The sequence below is a fragment of the Pseudorasbora parva genome, chromosome 3 (assembly GCF_024679245.1).
Source record: "Pseudorasbora parva isolate DD20220531a chromosome 3, ASM2467924v1, whole genome shotgun sequence".
Lineage (NCBI taxonomy): Eukaryota > Metazoa > Chordata > Actinopteri > Cypriniformes > Gobionidae > Pseudorasbora > Pseudorasbora parva.
In genome coordinates, this window is record NC_090174.1 from 26,374,220 (window position 1) to 26,391,279 (window position 17,060).

General features: G+C 37.4%; 1 protein-coding gene across 1 annotated transcript in view; it reads left to right on the forward strand.

Moving 5' to 3' along the window:
• Window positions 1-2,316: 2,316 nt before the first annotated feature.
• The window catches only part of edil3a (EGF-like repeats and discoidin I-like domains 3a), a 296,332-nt gene continuing 281,588 nt past the window's right edge, over window positions 2,317-17,060 (forward strand). The window contains 1 exon segment of the mRNA XM_067438243.1: window positions 2,317-2,879. Within this exon segment, the coding sequence (XP_067294344.1) occupies window positions 2,816-2,879 (64 nt within the window). The 5' untranslated portion in view covers window positions 2,317-2,815.

Sequence of the window (17,060 nt, forward strand, 5' to 3'; positions counted from 1 at the left end):
ACGATAACATTCCCATACCCAGTGTGTGTGTGTATGACGCCAAAGTTTTCTTATCGAAATGAATGGAGCACCCAGCGTGTCGAAAAATGACGCCATGGGGTACCTTTAGCGTTTTCAATGTGACATAGAAGGCACTTGACCATGCTTCGGATTTTGATGCCTTGGGAGTGAGAATGGGTTGGTGGGAGTCTTGGTGGAGTTGGATGAGGAACTAAATGATCATCGTAGTCCATCTGCATCAGAGAGTTTCAGGGTTCTTCAGACTGAGATTCTAGATGTCTTGGTTTCCTTCTGTTCCCTGTCACTTCCTCCTCCACTGATCCTAGTCACTCTCAATTCTCTATCAACAAACTACGAGTCCCCTACGTTGATCCTCCCCTGCTGCCTCCCACTTCCACCTCCTCGGCCTGTTCCATGTCGGCAAAAAGGGACGTTCTTGAATTGCATGTCTGATCAGTCCTTCAGCCCTGCCTTATATCATGTTGATTCGCATCAGCCCAACCCTGGATAGTCAACCAGCTTCATCTAGGATCTCCACCTTGACCTGTAGACCAGTCAGCTCGACAATGGCTCCTTGGCTCCACCACCTATGTCTCCTCCTGTGTCTTCCTAATTCCTTCAGTTCCGCTTTAGTTAGCTGTAGCTCTGCCTGTGCCACAGACTTCAGCTTTGCTTCATCCCTCAACCAACCCCTTTGGCTCCGGGGGTAATGTCACCACCACACCCTGGAATCTGTTTGCCCTCTCATGCTTCCTAGAGCTCGAATGAGCCATCTATGCATACGTCAACATACATGTTTTATCAGCTGTGGTTCATCAGTTAAGGTAGGTGGGGCGATATCCCACCAAGATATTCATGCAAAACATAGACCTTTATATATACTGAATAATAATTTGTGACACTGTTCACAATACAGCAATATATAATTTTACAGATTTTCTAGACTATTTTAAATAAAATTGTATTAAGGACAAAAATGTAATTTAGTGCATGCATACTAAGCGGTGTAGAGTCCTCCCCAGTTCAGCGCCCCACAATTTTACAGTGTAACTTTGTAGTGAAAATAATACTGAGCCATTGGGGCAGATTTCTGGCTGCCTGTTTATTTTCGTTACTTTGCATAAATCTCGCTCAAGTCCGAAACAATATCAGCCTGCTTCATATGTGTATATGATATTTGTATATCAAATTAATGAACGTATAAATAGTTTAGTTTATAGTTCTGGTGTGTTTGTTTTATGTTATGTGTTCTGAGAATATACATAACTTTTTTTTCCTCACTGTAATTCCTCTGCAACTTGTAACAATAAATGCTACATAGCATTCTATGCCTGTGTTGTGTGTACTAAAAACCTGTCAATCAACATTAGAGCGCCCCCCTCAGACTGAATAACACAAGGACATTAGACCTCTGCCGAAACTCTGCATGTGTTCAGCGATCAGAATATGAAGCTTAAATGTTTATCATAAAGTAGCACTAAGACCCAGCATCTGTCCAATCTAAATTTACGGTTAGGAGCCACTACTGTTTTTAATCATTTTAAAAGGATGTAATATTTATGAATTTGATTGTTTCGATCCAATTTCAGAGACGGCTTAGATTAAGCCACGGCTTAGGCCTTAGTCCAATTAGTTTAAGTAGCTTAATTTAAGTAGCTTTTTTAAACATGCGTTAGAAGAAAACATTACTGGTGTGCATCTTGAGACAAAACAATAGATGTTACACTTTTTTCAGAAATGTCAGTGCAAGTTGCTTTCAGTTAAAATGCATCAAACATGCATTTTAGTCTGAGACTATAGGCTTAAGCCTTGTCTGTGAAACCAAGGGGAAGTGTTTGAAATATAATTCAACTTTTATATTTAAGTCTGGAAATATTCCAATCCTTTGAGTTGTTAGCTTCTATACTTATTTGACTCTGCTTTTAAATTAAAATGTTACTATTTGATACCATTTACATTTTGGAATTAAACTTTTTTATAAAAAAATAAATAAATGTTTGGGTAGTGTGATGGGACATGGCATAATAACAGTAGGGTAACGCATTCAAATGTTTTCGACTGTTTATTGTAACAGCACACCCAGCTCATGAAGTAATTTGTAGTGCAATAGATTTTAATTGGCACAGATAATTATGCTACGATCATATATATATATATATATATATATATATATATATATATATATATATATATATATATATATATATATATATATATGCAAAATTGTTACAGCAATCCCTGGTCTCCCCTCTACAGGGCCATCCCACTATCTCACCTACAGATAGAGAGAAGATAGTGTGTGTGATAAATCTGTGCTCAGCAGGAAGACCCGGACAGTTAAGCCACTGTACCTGTTCTACATCAGAACAAAAAGAGCGTCTTTCCCGGTGCGAAGTGAAATACACTGACAGTGTCCCACCCATTTGGATTTCGCCCTTTCGTTCTGTGTATTGGAGGCTCCAGGGCTGCTGGGGAGGAGCGAGGCTCGTCTTTATCAGTAAGACAGCGCCGCTGCTCGAGCGCTACACTGACCGTCTGCCGCGCGCAATCACCGTTTGATCAGGACCCGCGAGGAGTCTCTCCGTTATCTCGCCGCGTGCCACTGCAGCAGAAGGGCAAGAGGAACTCCTGAGAGGATCACTTATTTCATCTCCGCTGACCCTTCCTCGGAGAAAAACGCGGACTTAACTGACACCTGTCCAGGGAGATACTTAGTAGAGACCCTTTGCGTGCAACTCAGCGGAAGAAAGAAGTTGTAAACGTAGGAACGTTGGACGTTTGTAACCTTGGAACTCGTAGCTGCTGTTCGGTGAGGATGGGACCGTTGCTCGTCTCCATCGCCCTCTGCGTGCACCTCGCTGTCCCGCATCTCGTCAAAGGTGAGTGGCAAAGCGCAGGATCCATGTTTTTTTTTTTTTTGAGTGATGTTGTTTAACTTTCAATTCCAGAGAGACAAAGCAAAATAGCAACCGTTATCATTCAGCAATGTCACATAATGTCCTTAAAAGGCTCGTTTAAAGCAAAATTATTACTGTACTTCTCAAACATGATCTGAAATTATTAAGCACAGAATGAATGATTAATTTGCAGTAACTATAGCCATATGATGCGGATATTTGAAATGCCATTCATTATAGTTCATTCTGTTTTTGTTTTTCTTCGACTCTTCTTTCTTTCTTTCTTTTTTTTTCTTTTTTTTTTTGGCCAGATGAAGGTAGTAGGAGAGACATTATTTTCAAGGTATCCCATTGACAGGCTGCCATGGCTTTCATGATCATACTCCCACGGTTGTTACATATATGGCAAGCTATTTTAACATTTAATCCTTAAAAACGAACATGTTTCTATTTTATGGTAACAGTTTATGATTTATTTTAATGATTCAGGTAATCCAGTAGAGACTAGCCATCTTTTTTTCTTTCTTTTTTTCTTTTCATTAATTAGTCCTTAGTGTTAAAGGGATAGTTCACCCCAAAAACTTAGGCTACTCACCCTCATGTTGTTCAAAAAAGTTTCTTTCTTCTGTTGAACACAAAAGTAGGTATTTGTATTTTAAATAATGTTGTTAACCAGACAACTGACGGGAGCCATTGACTTGGGTGACCCATGGTAGGACAAAATACTATGGAAATCAATGGCTCCCGTCAATTGTCTGGTTGTGTTTTTCAGAAGAAAGAAACTCAAAGAGGTTTGGAACAACAATTAGTTGTAAATTACAAACTTAATTTTTGGGTGAACTATCCCTTTAGTAGCCCATCAACAGTGATACTATTCACTATGCTTATGTATTATTCTACACACTAATAAATACATTAAATTGACTGACTGATTGACACATCATTTCATCATTAGTTGATGACTGTACTTATCATTTGCTGCTAGTCATTATCCCACATTACTAGTGTCTATTCCAGCTTCGTTTTTGTATGTTAATAAGACTAGTATGTAAATATGAGTGTGGCTTGAAAAAAGACAGGTACCAGCTACAGTTTGAATGTTATTGTCAGTAATACCTAATGACTGAATCACAGATCATAACTGAAATAATGTAAAATGAATATTTGCAATTTGTTACCAGTTAACCATGGAATAGTTACTTGTCGTTATTGAGATGACAAGAAATGGAATAGACACTAGTGACTAAATGATGCTAGTCACTCTAAGAATACAGTATGGTTATTTGATGAATAGTTAGTAAAGTGTAGTAAAGTGAAAAGTGAAAAACTGTGCCAAAAAGGGGTACTATTCATTAATGGATTACTTAAAAGTGATTAAAATATAAATCCTAATAAAATAAAATAAAAATACATACTAGTTTGGCTTGCTGCTATAGTCAGTGTTGGCGATATTACCAGTTTTCATATGAAACACAGATTACATCGCGGCACCACCCCCAAAGTTGTTTTGATTTGTATAGTACTAAAATCAGTTAGTTTCGGTTAGAGAACAGACACAAATTAATCAAATTAAAAACTGAACATATCTGCTCGATACAGTTTGAGCCTTGAGAGGCACAGCATAACAGAGCAGGAGTCTGATATAATTCATCACAAGAGCGAAGACCTGACAGACAAGATGATCGCAGAAGATTTGGTTTCAGAGCTAAATGCAAAAGCGCCTATTTAATTAAGTGAGTTTGTCATTGTGCTGATTTCTTTTTGTGTTTTTCATTAACAATAATAGGCTAATAAAAATAAAATTTAACCAACTCGGCCCTGAATTGGTGCTAATTCTAAACTGTAAAATGAGCAAATCTGCATGGGCATTCATTCACAATATCCACTCGTGCACGTTTTCAGTTAATTTCCACTTGACTTTTGGTTTAAAATTAGCGATTTGAAAAGCCCCCCGCTAGTGATACCAGTTTTATAGAAAATATCCCCTATAATTCACATCCCATTCACATCCCTATAATACTAGTTAGTTTTAAAGGATCACTGTTTGTGGAGCTTGCCATATTACATCAGTATTTTGAGATATAGTCTAGAAGGAGACTGATCAGTTGTCATGCTGGATGGACTAGAGATCCATTTACCAGAGCTCAGTGGATGTATCTCCTTGTTCTTATCGATCTCCAGTCACAGAGAATGTTTTCTTCTATAGTAGACATGAGAGTGATGCATATCCCTTCGGATTCAAATGTGCTGTCATTGTGGGAATGGACAGGTTTCCTGCCTGCTTCTTTTATAGGGAGATTCGCATCACCTGGATTTCGACATTATTCAGAGCAGCCACAACTGCTGTATACCATCCTAAAGATAATGTCCGATGATGTCATGTTCACTCTCATTATAATCATTAAAAAATAAATAAATAAATGTATTTTGGCATGAAATTAGATTTATATAATATTGAGTCATATGTTGTTAATAACTTATACACCCTATTTTTAAATGCTTCCAATATACTTTTGGATAGCTTTCTGATGCAGGAAAAAACAAAGTCTGATCATCCATCTGGCACACATGTAGAAATAATGTGCATTCGAAGGGAAGAAGGGAAATCTTATGGCTTAGTCATTCTTTCATAGATTGAGAGATACAGTTTTGTGTCATTATAGGTTTCTTTAATTCGATAGGACGAATACAAATAATCAATTGTTGATGCGCAGAATGAATATATATATATATAAAAGATGTGGATATGTCAGATACTTTGGAAAAAAAGAAAAAATGTCCCAGTTTAGGACACAAATCTCATCTGAATCTCTAGAGGATCATCTTGAGAAAAACCTGAGAAGCAAAATTATCTAATATGCTCACTATTGAATCATTGCAATCTAGGAGAAAAAGTTCTTGTGTGTGTGTTTTTTTTTTCTCTCCCTGAGGGGATGAACTTGTTTTCTGAAAGTGTCTCCTTGAGGCTGCAAGAGCACTGAAGTATAGTAATGATGAAGCGTTCTCATCCTTTTTAGAGGCGATGAATTCTGAATACTTCATCATTTATATGTTCCTCAAAAGCAGATGTTATCATTTCCTACATTTGGATGCTGCTTATAGACATATCAGTCCAAATATTTTTCAGCTGGTTCCTGGAAAATGAGAACTAAATATTAATGTCAACTAATATTTGAACACAAGTTAAATGCTTGTACCTTTGTTTGTAGCATCCCATTCTTCTCAACTTCACAGGTCTTTGATTTTAAGTATGCTCACCTCTTCCAGTCTAGCTGTGCTAGGAGCTATAATTGTAACTGAGCTTGGCCTCAGAGCTTCCTGGTGTCAACTGTGCTTCTGCAGCTTGAAGCTGCAGCCTCCTCCTTGAATAATGGATTGTTAGCTACAATACCTCAGGGTGCACTTGTTCCTTGGCTTGGTGAGAGAGTGAAATCATCAGTGGCAGTTCTTCAATTAATCACTGCACATTCAGACGTCACACATTCGACATGCTTCAAGGTGTGATTTGGTGGCATGCCACACTTTGTCACGTTTTCTTATGTTTCTCACACAATTAGAAACTTCAGAGTTTATTTTCTGTTATAGACAATGGTAACTATTACATATGACCCTGGACAACAAAACCACTTATAAGTCACATGGGTATATGCGTGGCAATACCACACATCAATGGAAAGATTATTTATTCAATAATAAAATAATAATAAAAAAAAATAAAATAAACTGGTTTTGTGGTTCAAGGGCACATATGTTAAAGAGTTAGTTCACCCAAAAATGAAAATTGTGTAATTAATTACTTACCCTCATGTCGTTCGACACCCATAAGACATTTGTTCTAGATGTGCTGGCGATTTAATTTCATGCGATTTGTAAACCTTTACATTAATTTCTACTGCGTCTGTTACACTTTTATGGGAACCAATCACAGACTGGCTTATCCACCTGGTGCACTATTGGCGGGTTTAACACGATGACCGATAGAGAAAGCAATTGGTCTGTCCCCGTTGATCAGGCCTTGTGGTCTGATTGGTTGAAGGACTATCAAATTGTGTACAAGTCATTTAATTTATGCTTGTTCATCACGCCTCTTATGCTTTAGAAAATACAGAGCAGACTCCCCAGACCAATGTTAAATCTTAAATTGAGCTTGGTCTGGTGATAGCCAGAAAACCTTTGTTCATCTTCAGAAAACAAATTAAGATATTTTTGTTGAAATCCGATGGCTCAGAAAGGCCTCCATTGGCAGCTATGACATTTTCCTCTCTCAAGACCCATAAAAGGTACTAAAGATGCCATTACAAAGCCCATCTCACTACAGTGGTTCTACAATCATTTTATGAAGCAATGAGAATAGTTTTTGTCCGCAAAAAAAAAAAAAAAAAACGAAATATCAACAAGTTCTTGTCTACCGTCTGGGCTACTGAAGTGAACTCACAAAGCACTACAACGCATCCGCGAGATAGAGCCCTTCTTTTCTGGCTTTGTTAAGGCACTTTTACATGCACTTATTCGTTTCTCAAGGTTTGGGCATCCAGGAAATGCACACTTTAGCATTATTTTCAGCTCTATGCCAAGACCTAAAGCACAATCAATATAGAATCCAACAGCTTAGATACGGCGCGTTTTCATCTACTTGTAAACAAAGTTCCTCGCTTCCGGGTCAAATGTCATCTTAATTTATGTAGGTTAACGTCCAATTGAGGAACATTTTTTTTTCCAACATCTAGGCTATGTAACATAAGACCAATGAAATATCTCACAGTACGTGTCATATTTTTTTTTCCGACACTGCGCAAGACTGTGTGGGAGATTTCAGTGGCTGCTTTCATTGGTGCATGTAACTGTCGGGGGGCAATTACAAGCAAACACCCTATTCTCAATGTCAGAGGCCACAGCTGCTGGCTTGAGCGAATCGATGCTCCGTAAATATCTCTCGCCTGAAAAGACTTGCTGTGCATCGTCTCATGCCATTTTGCAATGTATCAAAATGCTGTGTGGCTGATAAAAAGGCATTTGCCTTGTTAAGCTTACCGACCGTCTCAGACAGACTGTGAAATAACACTTGTTGATGACAGGGAGCATCCTGCTGTATGTATGTTCTGTGTTGTTGTTTTTAGTTGCATGTGTGTGGACACCTTTTAACCCAAGGTACTTGTATAGACACCTGTTTCCGCTGAAAGAAAAGAAAACAACAAGAAATGTAATCAGTTTGTGAGAAGTCGCAATTTTTAAGTTATATGAAAAATAAATTACAGTTTAACAGTTTCAAAGAAATAAAGTCACAGTTACAGGAAATACTCACAAATAAAGGCAAGTTGCAATTGTAAGAATAAAGTAAGAAATATTCATTAGTAGAATTATTAAAGTTTTTTTGTGAGAACTAGTCACATTTTGAAAAATACAGTCACAGTCAGTAGACGCTCCTGGACATAGATTCAGGAACTGCAGATTCGGGGTCTTAGAATATTAAGCTTAGCAATTTTTTTTATTTTTTATTTTTTTTAACATAAACAAGCGCTAATTGCTGAACACATCAGACACACTTTTGGAAATTTTAATGTTGTTGCATCATTCAGCCTTATGGTGTGTCCACACCAGACGCAAATGAAGCAAATAACTCCTGCTATTCGCGCGTAATTGGACGCTTGATCATTTTGAGTTTACTCGCTTCATTTGTACGCGACATTCACTACACGCGACATTCACTACACAATAGATGTAAATTTGCATCATGGACGGGGCTTGTCTTGTTGTGAAATGGCTGACATGGATTGTTTTAAAATACGGTGAATAAGCTCAATTTGCCGGCTTTAACTAGCTTGTAGTCTTAATTTACCAGGTTGTCCGACCCCCTCACTAATTTTCTTCCAAGCAAGATCATTTTTATCCCTGTTTCTATAAAGTACGAAGATGTATTGTACAGCTCCAGGTATCCACCAAGCGGCGGCCTCGCACATTTTCTGTTGAAGCCATTACGTAAGTAACTTAAACTGTAATTTGTAGACTGGCTACTAGGGATAGGCTCCAGAAGGGAGCAGAATCTCATTGAGCCCTCCATGTTAAAATTCCCAAATTTACAGTAGAAAAAAAAAAAAAAAAACATGTTTACAGCCTGGTACAAATTGTGGTTTTGGTCTATGTAGCCAATTTTTTTGCAGAATGCTAAACACATTTATAATTTATTATTAATTCAGTATATATATTCTATGTTTGGATGAATATTTTGGTGGGGCATTGCCCCACAGTGGCTGGTCACAATTACAGCAAATAATTGCAATTATGATAAATAAATAATTTGATTAATTGAGACTTCTTACACCACTTGCAGGTTTTTGCCCTTATTTGTTTCGTTGCTTCTATTGCTCTCCCCTCTTTGTAAGTTGCTTTGGATAAAACCGTCTGCTAAATGATTAAATGTAAATGTAAATGTAAATAAATACAACGTGTAGATGTAAGGTAAGATTTATGAGAATTCCAGTTCCAAGAAATAAAGTTGCATTTGTGAGAAATAAAGTCACAATTATGGAAAATAATTGCAGTTATGTCAAATTAAGTTGCATTTGTGAGATATAAAGTCACAATTATAAGAGATAATGAGTTACTTTTGTGAGAAAATCACATTGAGAGAAAATAAGTCATAATTTTGAGATTACATCACATTTAGCTAATGTTTTCTTTTAAAGTGGAAATGGGCTTCCATGCCTCATTATAGTGTATAGATTAAGTTTATGAGTGGCTCATCACAATGGTTTTCGAGACAATAAAATGGTGTAGGCATCCTCTGCTTATATATATTTGTACATGCATGTATTTTGTGAGTAGTGTATCTGTGCAGTGCACTACAGTTTAGACATCAAGCGCTTTATTTCTCAATATTTATTGCATTATATTTTCTGCTTTGTATTTGGAACACTATCCGTGACAATGTATTTTTTTTCCCCAGCTCGGGGACAGGAGTGTGTTTGACAGAGGACCCATGTTGAGAGTGTGAGACAAATTTGTTCTGGTTGGTTGAGCCTGTGGGCCCTTAAGCTCTAGTAGTTCAGGTCTTTATCCCGCACACATGAACTCTGTTGTCAGCGTCAGCTGGCCCTTTCATTAGAACACCTTCTCTGCATGAGTCCGGCATGCTTTATTTATCGTGTGACATTTGTGATTACATTGTAGAATTATTTTTCAAAGCAAGCACCTTAGAGAAAGCAATCCACTGTAGGCTCTCTGTCTAACAGGAGGATCATTATCTGTGTGAAAAAAATAAAAAAATAAAAAAAGATTTGCTCATTACAAAGACCTAGTTCAGATGCAAAGCGCAATCAGAATCCTTGTTAAAAATGTAAATGTGACCACAGCATTTTCCCAGAGTGAACATGCCGAGCTGATTGTAATTTTGAGCATTGACGTGTGCTTTTTTTATGATGGATTACCAGTTGAATTGTTTTCTTAGTTAGGCAAATGACTTTCCTCCCTTGAGAACACCATGCAGCCGAATTACACAAGTTTACCATCTGATAGGCTCACAAGGCTGATTTTGCAGGTTGCTAGGAGTAGATAGTTTTGTCATTAGTGTTTTTACTTCCATCACTTTCACTTTCTCTTTAATGACTGTACAGAGGCCATTCCTTTCTAGATCATTGATTCTGATATGCTCACAGATCACAATTAATCATGAATGGAGCAACATGGCTGCACTGGTGAAACAGAACTCAATCTTTCCATAATGACCTTCCGTTCTGATGAGGTGTCATTGAACTTTAATCATTGTCCTTCTTTTCCTGTACACTGGGGTGTAATTGTGGTCATCACGGTCTGGACTGTGCCCATGCAATACAGCTAATAATAAAAGATAGATTCATTCTTCACTGGTCTTGACAGACTAATGGCACCGTTGGTGTTTGTTGATGAGCAAGACTTGACCTGTATTATGTCATGGTTGGGCACCTCCATCACAGGAGTTAGATCATGCTAGTCTGTGTGAAGGATATCAAATGGTCAAGATTTAGCTGGTTAGCTTGGCCAAAAGAAATTGTATGTCTTTTTTTAATTTTTTAATTTTAATTTTTTTACAAGCAATAAAGATGGAAAACATTGTTTGTTTGTTTTTAAATCCATGTGCTTCTGATACAATCTGCACTAGCAGTTGGTATTCACATGAATGTTATGAATGTTAAATGCATGTTATGGTGTGCTTAGGGTATCATTAAAGGGGGGGTGAAACACTCAGTTTCAGTCAATCTCATGTCAATCTTGAGTACCTATAGAGTAGTATTGCATCCTTCATATCTCCGAAAAGTCTTTAGTTTTATTATATTTATAAAAGAAATATGGGCTGTTCCGAGTCTTTCCGGAAAAAAAAACAACGAGCACCTTGAGGCGTATCGTGTGGGCGGAGCTAAATAATGACGAGCACACAAAGCGGTGACGTCCTCAAGCGTGGAGAAACCCATCGCTATCAAGCTCAGCTAATAGATATATGATCCAGAATCATTCGGAGGCTGAAATAAATTGAACAGGAGAAACAGCAACAACAGGACGTCCTACCCTGTGGTATGTACTATATTTTGTGACCTGTCAACATTTGTGTGTCTTTACTCACAGTTTATGAGGACATGATTCGGTTTATGGACTATTGAATGCGACTAAACCTTAGCAGTAGCAAGCAAAATGGTTTTACACGTCAGACTAATGTAACGTTATACATAGAACAACAATGGAGTCCGTTAGCACATTTGAATGACGAAGCACGCGATCGTGTCGTTTACTGATGTTTACTCACGCGACGAGTCAACAGCATAGACATTTGAAGCAGTTTTACTCACCGGCTGCTTCCAAAGCAGGACCGAACCTTTATCGCTAGGACCGCTCCGTCAAAAACACACTTCTTTGGTATGATTTGGTAAAGTCCTGACAGCAGTGAACGGTGGAGATCCACTTTGCGACGCGACTGAAGCGATGTTGTGAAGCTTCCCGTCATTTCTGCGTTCAAAACCGGGTCAAATGCAGCGCTGCCTTCCCGGAATGCTGTGCTGAAGCGTTGAAGTCGCTTGATGTCACCCATAGGAATAAAGTGGAGCGCGGCGTGACAGAAGTGTTCACGGACGACTGGATCTGCACCTGAGCGAGTGTTTATGGGCGTGCATTTCCTCTCTCGCTCTAGTCACGCGCGCGCGGACCTTCCATTCTATTAACGTCAAACCATACTCGAAAAAAAACTCTCCGAAACTTGTGAGAAACCGGAAGGAGTATTTTTAACACAGAAATACTGCATCAAACGTCCAACATTAGTTTTTGAAACTTTGTCTACGTTTAGGATTGGAATCCAAGTCTTTAACAGTGTAAAAAGCTCAGTATGCATGGAACAGCATTTCACCCCCCCTTTAAATGCCAGATTTAGGGCCAGATTTATTAAACAGGGCATATATATATATATATATATATATATATATATATATATATATATATATATATATATATATATATATATATATATATATATATATAAATGCATAAATGAAATAACTAATTATATCACTATTTATTTATTTATTTAATCTGGTCAGGCCAATCACATCGTGTATAGCGTCGGTGGGCGGGATTAACATAATGACGGCAGAGTTGTGACAGTTCTGCGTGTTACTTGTAAACAAAGAAGCTGGCAAATGGCTTTGGCCGCGACTCTGGAAGGCTTGTTGTTAAGCTTTTCTTTGAAAAAAGAACAGAGAACGGCACTGAAATCATTCTTAAGAAAGGAAAATGTGTTAGGTGTTTTGCCAACCGAGTACGACGAAAGTTACATCTATCAACTAGCTCTGCTCCACCTTCTTCATTGCTCTGGTTGGTTGTAACGCTATCCTATTGTGTGCAGAGGGGCATTGAAAGACAACCGTTTATCCCACCTCTCAAATTGAGCCTTGCCAATGGAGAGTTACCAGTTTTTTTTTAGACATCAACCTTCTTAGTATTCCTCAATCAATCCATTATAAACAATATAACAATATATATATAACAATATATATAACAATATATATACATATATATATATATATATATATATATATATATATATATATATATATATATATATATATATATATATATATATATATATATATATATATATATATATATATATATATATAATTGAATACCTGTTGTTCCACTTGTCTACGATTGTATAAAAAAAAAAAAAAAAAATCTGCACAATAATAAATTAATCTATAATGACTAAATAAGCACAATTCACCTTTATTCCACAAGGTGGCAATGTCTGATACACAATGATGAAGTGACGCTTCACTCATAGTTGCCTTAAACAGAAGACCAAACAATCTGCAAAACTTGAAATGGTTCAGCAATTTACTGCACAGCAAGTACTAAACACAATCAAATATTAGTGTACATGCAACCCAGCATGTCACTTGATGATGGATCAAGACGCTGTCAGCGATCAAATTGAGTGAATATGAGCCAGATAATGAATGACTGGCAAATGAGATACTGATGATGGAATAAAACATCTGCCCAAACTGAACCCTTCCAAGCTCCAAAAGATAACAAAATATGCTTTTATTTATTTTACTCTAATATCAGGAGTTATTATTGTGGCAGGTAGAGATCTGTCTGTGTTTGATATAGATCTGGGTCACTAAAGACCCGGATATGTAAGAATGTTTGGCGGAACAGTCATGTATTTAAGGGTTAAAGTCTTATATAGTCTGCTCAGTTGCCGGTGGGTGTACGGCACTCTTGGCACCATTTTAAAGCTTTACTGTAGACTCTAGATTTTTTTTTAGTGCTTTTCACCAGCACATAATTTATTACACATCAGGCAAATTTATTCCCAGTTCCTTTTGTCTTATTTTATCTTTCTGACCTATACTGGGTGTAGTGTGTTATCACCGCCTGCGAGTGAAAGGACATTCATAATGAGTGATGAATTAGAATAGCAGATGGCAGGAAGTCAAATTAAATGAAGATGATGTCAATCCTGAGCAAATAACCCTCTTCTTCTCTGTGGGAAACAAATAATCCTCTTTTAGAATATGGCTACCTCAAGTGGCATTTGTTAACAAGGACCACTCCAGTACTTAGACCAATGTGGCTAAAGAGTGATGAGAAAGAGGGTGGATTGGATCTGGATTGCTGCATATTTAAACAGTTTATTTAAAGATGTGCTAAAATTACCTTGGTAGCAGGTTCTCTTTGTGTTCCCCATATCTCTTTTAAGACGTTGGTTTAAAGACTAACACTGATTAAAGCAAAGAGCTTATTACTTTCAGATCTGACATCAGCGATCATTAAGTCTATGTTTGATTTATTGATTTAAAATGCATGCAGATTATGAAGCTGCACTGCACCTAAAAGACACCAGGGTTGTGCGACATTTAGAATTGCATTGAGAATGCGTTTTAAATCACAATCGAATTAAGGGGTGGGGGAGGGGTATGCTGTTTCATGCATGCTGACTAAGAGTTGGAATATAGTGCTACACCCCCCCACCCCCCACCCCACAAAAAAAGGGTGTGATGAGTATGCATGTGCAAAATGCTCTCCTTCAGGAATCAAAGGTTCCTTATTTTTTTCTTCTTCTTCTTTTTTTTTATTTCTCTCGAGTATGGCACTGTATGACATCCTAAAAGGATAGAATTCTTTGTTCGGGTTATGGCATCCATCATCAGCACTGTCATTTTGTTTTTAGACCACAAAATCAACAGTGTCACTAAAGAAGTGTGTTTTTGGTTGCGAGGCAAAGATAACCTTGTTTAGTTTCCTAAATAACCTAGTGTTAAGGTTTTTTCCGGAGCAGTTCTGCAAGTGTGTTTGTTTGTTCTCGGTCACGAGTCAAAACAGCATGCAGTGAGTGAAACTGCATCAAATGTCTGGGTTTTGTTGGCAATCGGCGTGTAAGTGCATATAATGTCAACAACACAATGCAGTGAATCGTAAGTTATCTAGGCATAATGCCACGATGTATATTGTGTGTGTGTGTGTGTGTGTGTGTGTGTGTGTGTGTGTGTGTGTGTGTGTGTGTGTGTGTGTGTGTGTGTGTGTGTGTGTGGAAAGACTCTTTGGAGATATGAAGGATACAATACTACTCTATAGGTACTCAAGATTAACATGAGACTGGCAGAAACTGTGTACCCTTTAAGGAATTGCAACTGAAGTAGAATAATGGCAGAAGTAGAATAAAAAAAGATGTATTAATTAATTCTTATAAATTAACTTTTAATTAGAAAAGCAGTCTGTCTGTCTGACTCAATTATTATTATTATTTTTTGATAATTTTATGATTTAGCTAATTCGTATGAATCTGTATAATTGGTTTCATGTGACAACTTGTAATTTAGAATATAACTAAGCAGAAGGTCCAGCTTTCAATCAAATTTTCAGTGGGATGTAGGGATGGCTCGATACCACAATTTTGGTTTCGGTATGGTGCCACAATCTAATACCGAACTACCAATATTAAATCGATACCAGATGGTCTGATATTGGCGGGTATATTGCGTGAGAATGAGTACAATAATGCAAGTTTTGAGATTATAAAGTGGGAAATTACCACCGATGTTTATTAGTAAATGAATAAACAAAGATTATCACTTAAATTCCGTCATTTGAAAACTTTCTTGTGAGAAATAATTTCAGCAAAAATCTCTCAAAATGAGCAAATTGCTTCTGGCTTCAAAAGACATTGCGCATACAAAAAAGCAATCTGCATGCTCCGATTCAACATCTTCACGTTCGTTTCGGGATGGCTAACGCACATCAAATTTGAACATGCAAGCGATTTTATAGCATTTCATAAAAAACTGTTACATAGGATAGGAGCTCATACGAATGACACACACACACACACACACACACACACACATGTCGTGTTTTCATGTTTAATGGGGACTTTCCATAGGCGTAATGGATTTCATACTGTACAAATTGTACATCCTATCCCCCTACACTGCCCCTGCCCCTAAACCTACCCATCACAGGAGACATTCTGCATTTTTACTTTCTCAAAAAAACTCCTTCTGTGTGATTTATAAGATGTTTTTCTCATGGGGACCTAAAAATGTCCCCACAAGGACAAGGATTTCGGATATTGCCATCTTTGTGGGGACATTTTGTCCCCATAACGTAGGGATTACCAGGTCACACACACACACACACACACACACACACACACACACAAACAAGATTTTAACTTAGAGCTCGCACATTACAAAATTAAGTTTCCTTAAACAGTCAAATACACAAAATGATGTGAAAATGTCAGTCTTTATTGAGTATTCACAGAAACACATTCGGTTATGTCTAACGCTGGAGATTTTTTGATATTCGATCTTATGTTATGTATGTGCGTTGATCAGTGTTAAAATAAAATGTCTAAATTAGATAGTTTGAATGATGCACTCACCTGTCTCTTATAGTGACAGATGTTTGGCTAGGTTTGATGGTCTTTCATCAGTTTTATAAGCAAAGTAATTACAAATTTCTCTCCCTCTTTATTAATTAGTTTTGGGCATCTTGAGTGAGCTCCAACGGTTTTATCCATATTGTTCGTCTATGTTGTCGTCACATTTGCTGGTTTCGCCTCAGTTTGAGTAGCGCACTGCCAGCTAGTGGTGAACTTCGGAACCACAGCATACCGAAATGTCCAAAATCATGATATCGTACCGTTTTAAATAAAATGTTTACCTGTATTTTCCCAGTACGGTATACCATGCATCCTCTAGTGGGATGTAAGCAGAAAACATACAAATGAGATTAAGATGAATTTGCCACAAATTCACCTAAACGTTAAATAGTTACGAATGTCCATGAGTGTTTTTTTGTTTTTGTTTTTTTTTGACAATGTCTTGTTTGAGTATTTTGAGGAAAGTAGAAAACACTCCTGTTCTTACATTTCAAATTCCAGTTCAGCTTCCTGTGGGGTTTGACCAATTCCCACACAAAATATTATGAATTAAGACAGAAATATCTCAAACAGTGCAGTTTCCAATCAGAAGAATGTTGTTTTGAAGTGGATGTAGGCTAGTAGAAGACATAATAGCTGATTTCAACCTCATAAGTATGTCAAATTCTTTACTTAAGCACCATCTTCGTAAGGTGCTGGGTGTATAACTGGGGGAGGAATTAAGGTCTTAAACATCAGAGAAGATTCAAGCATTC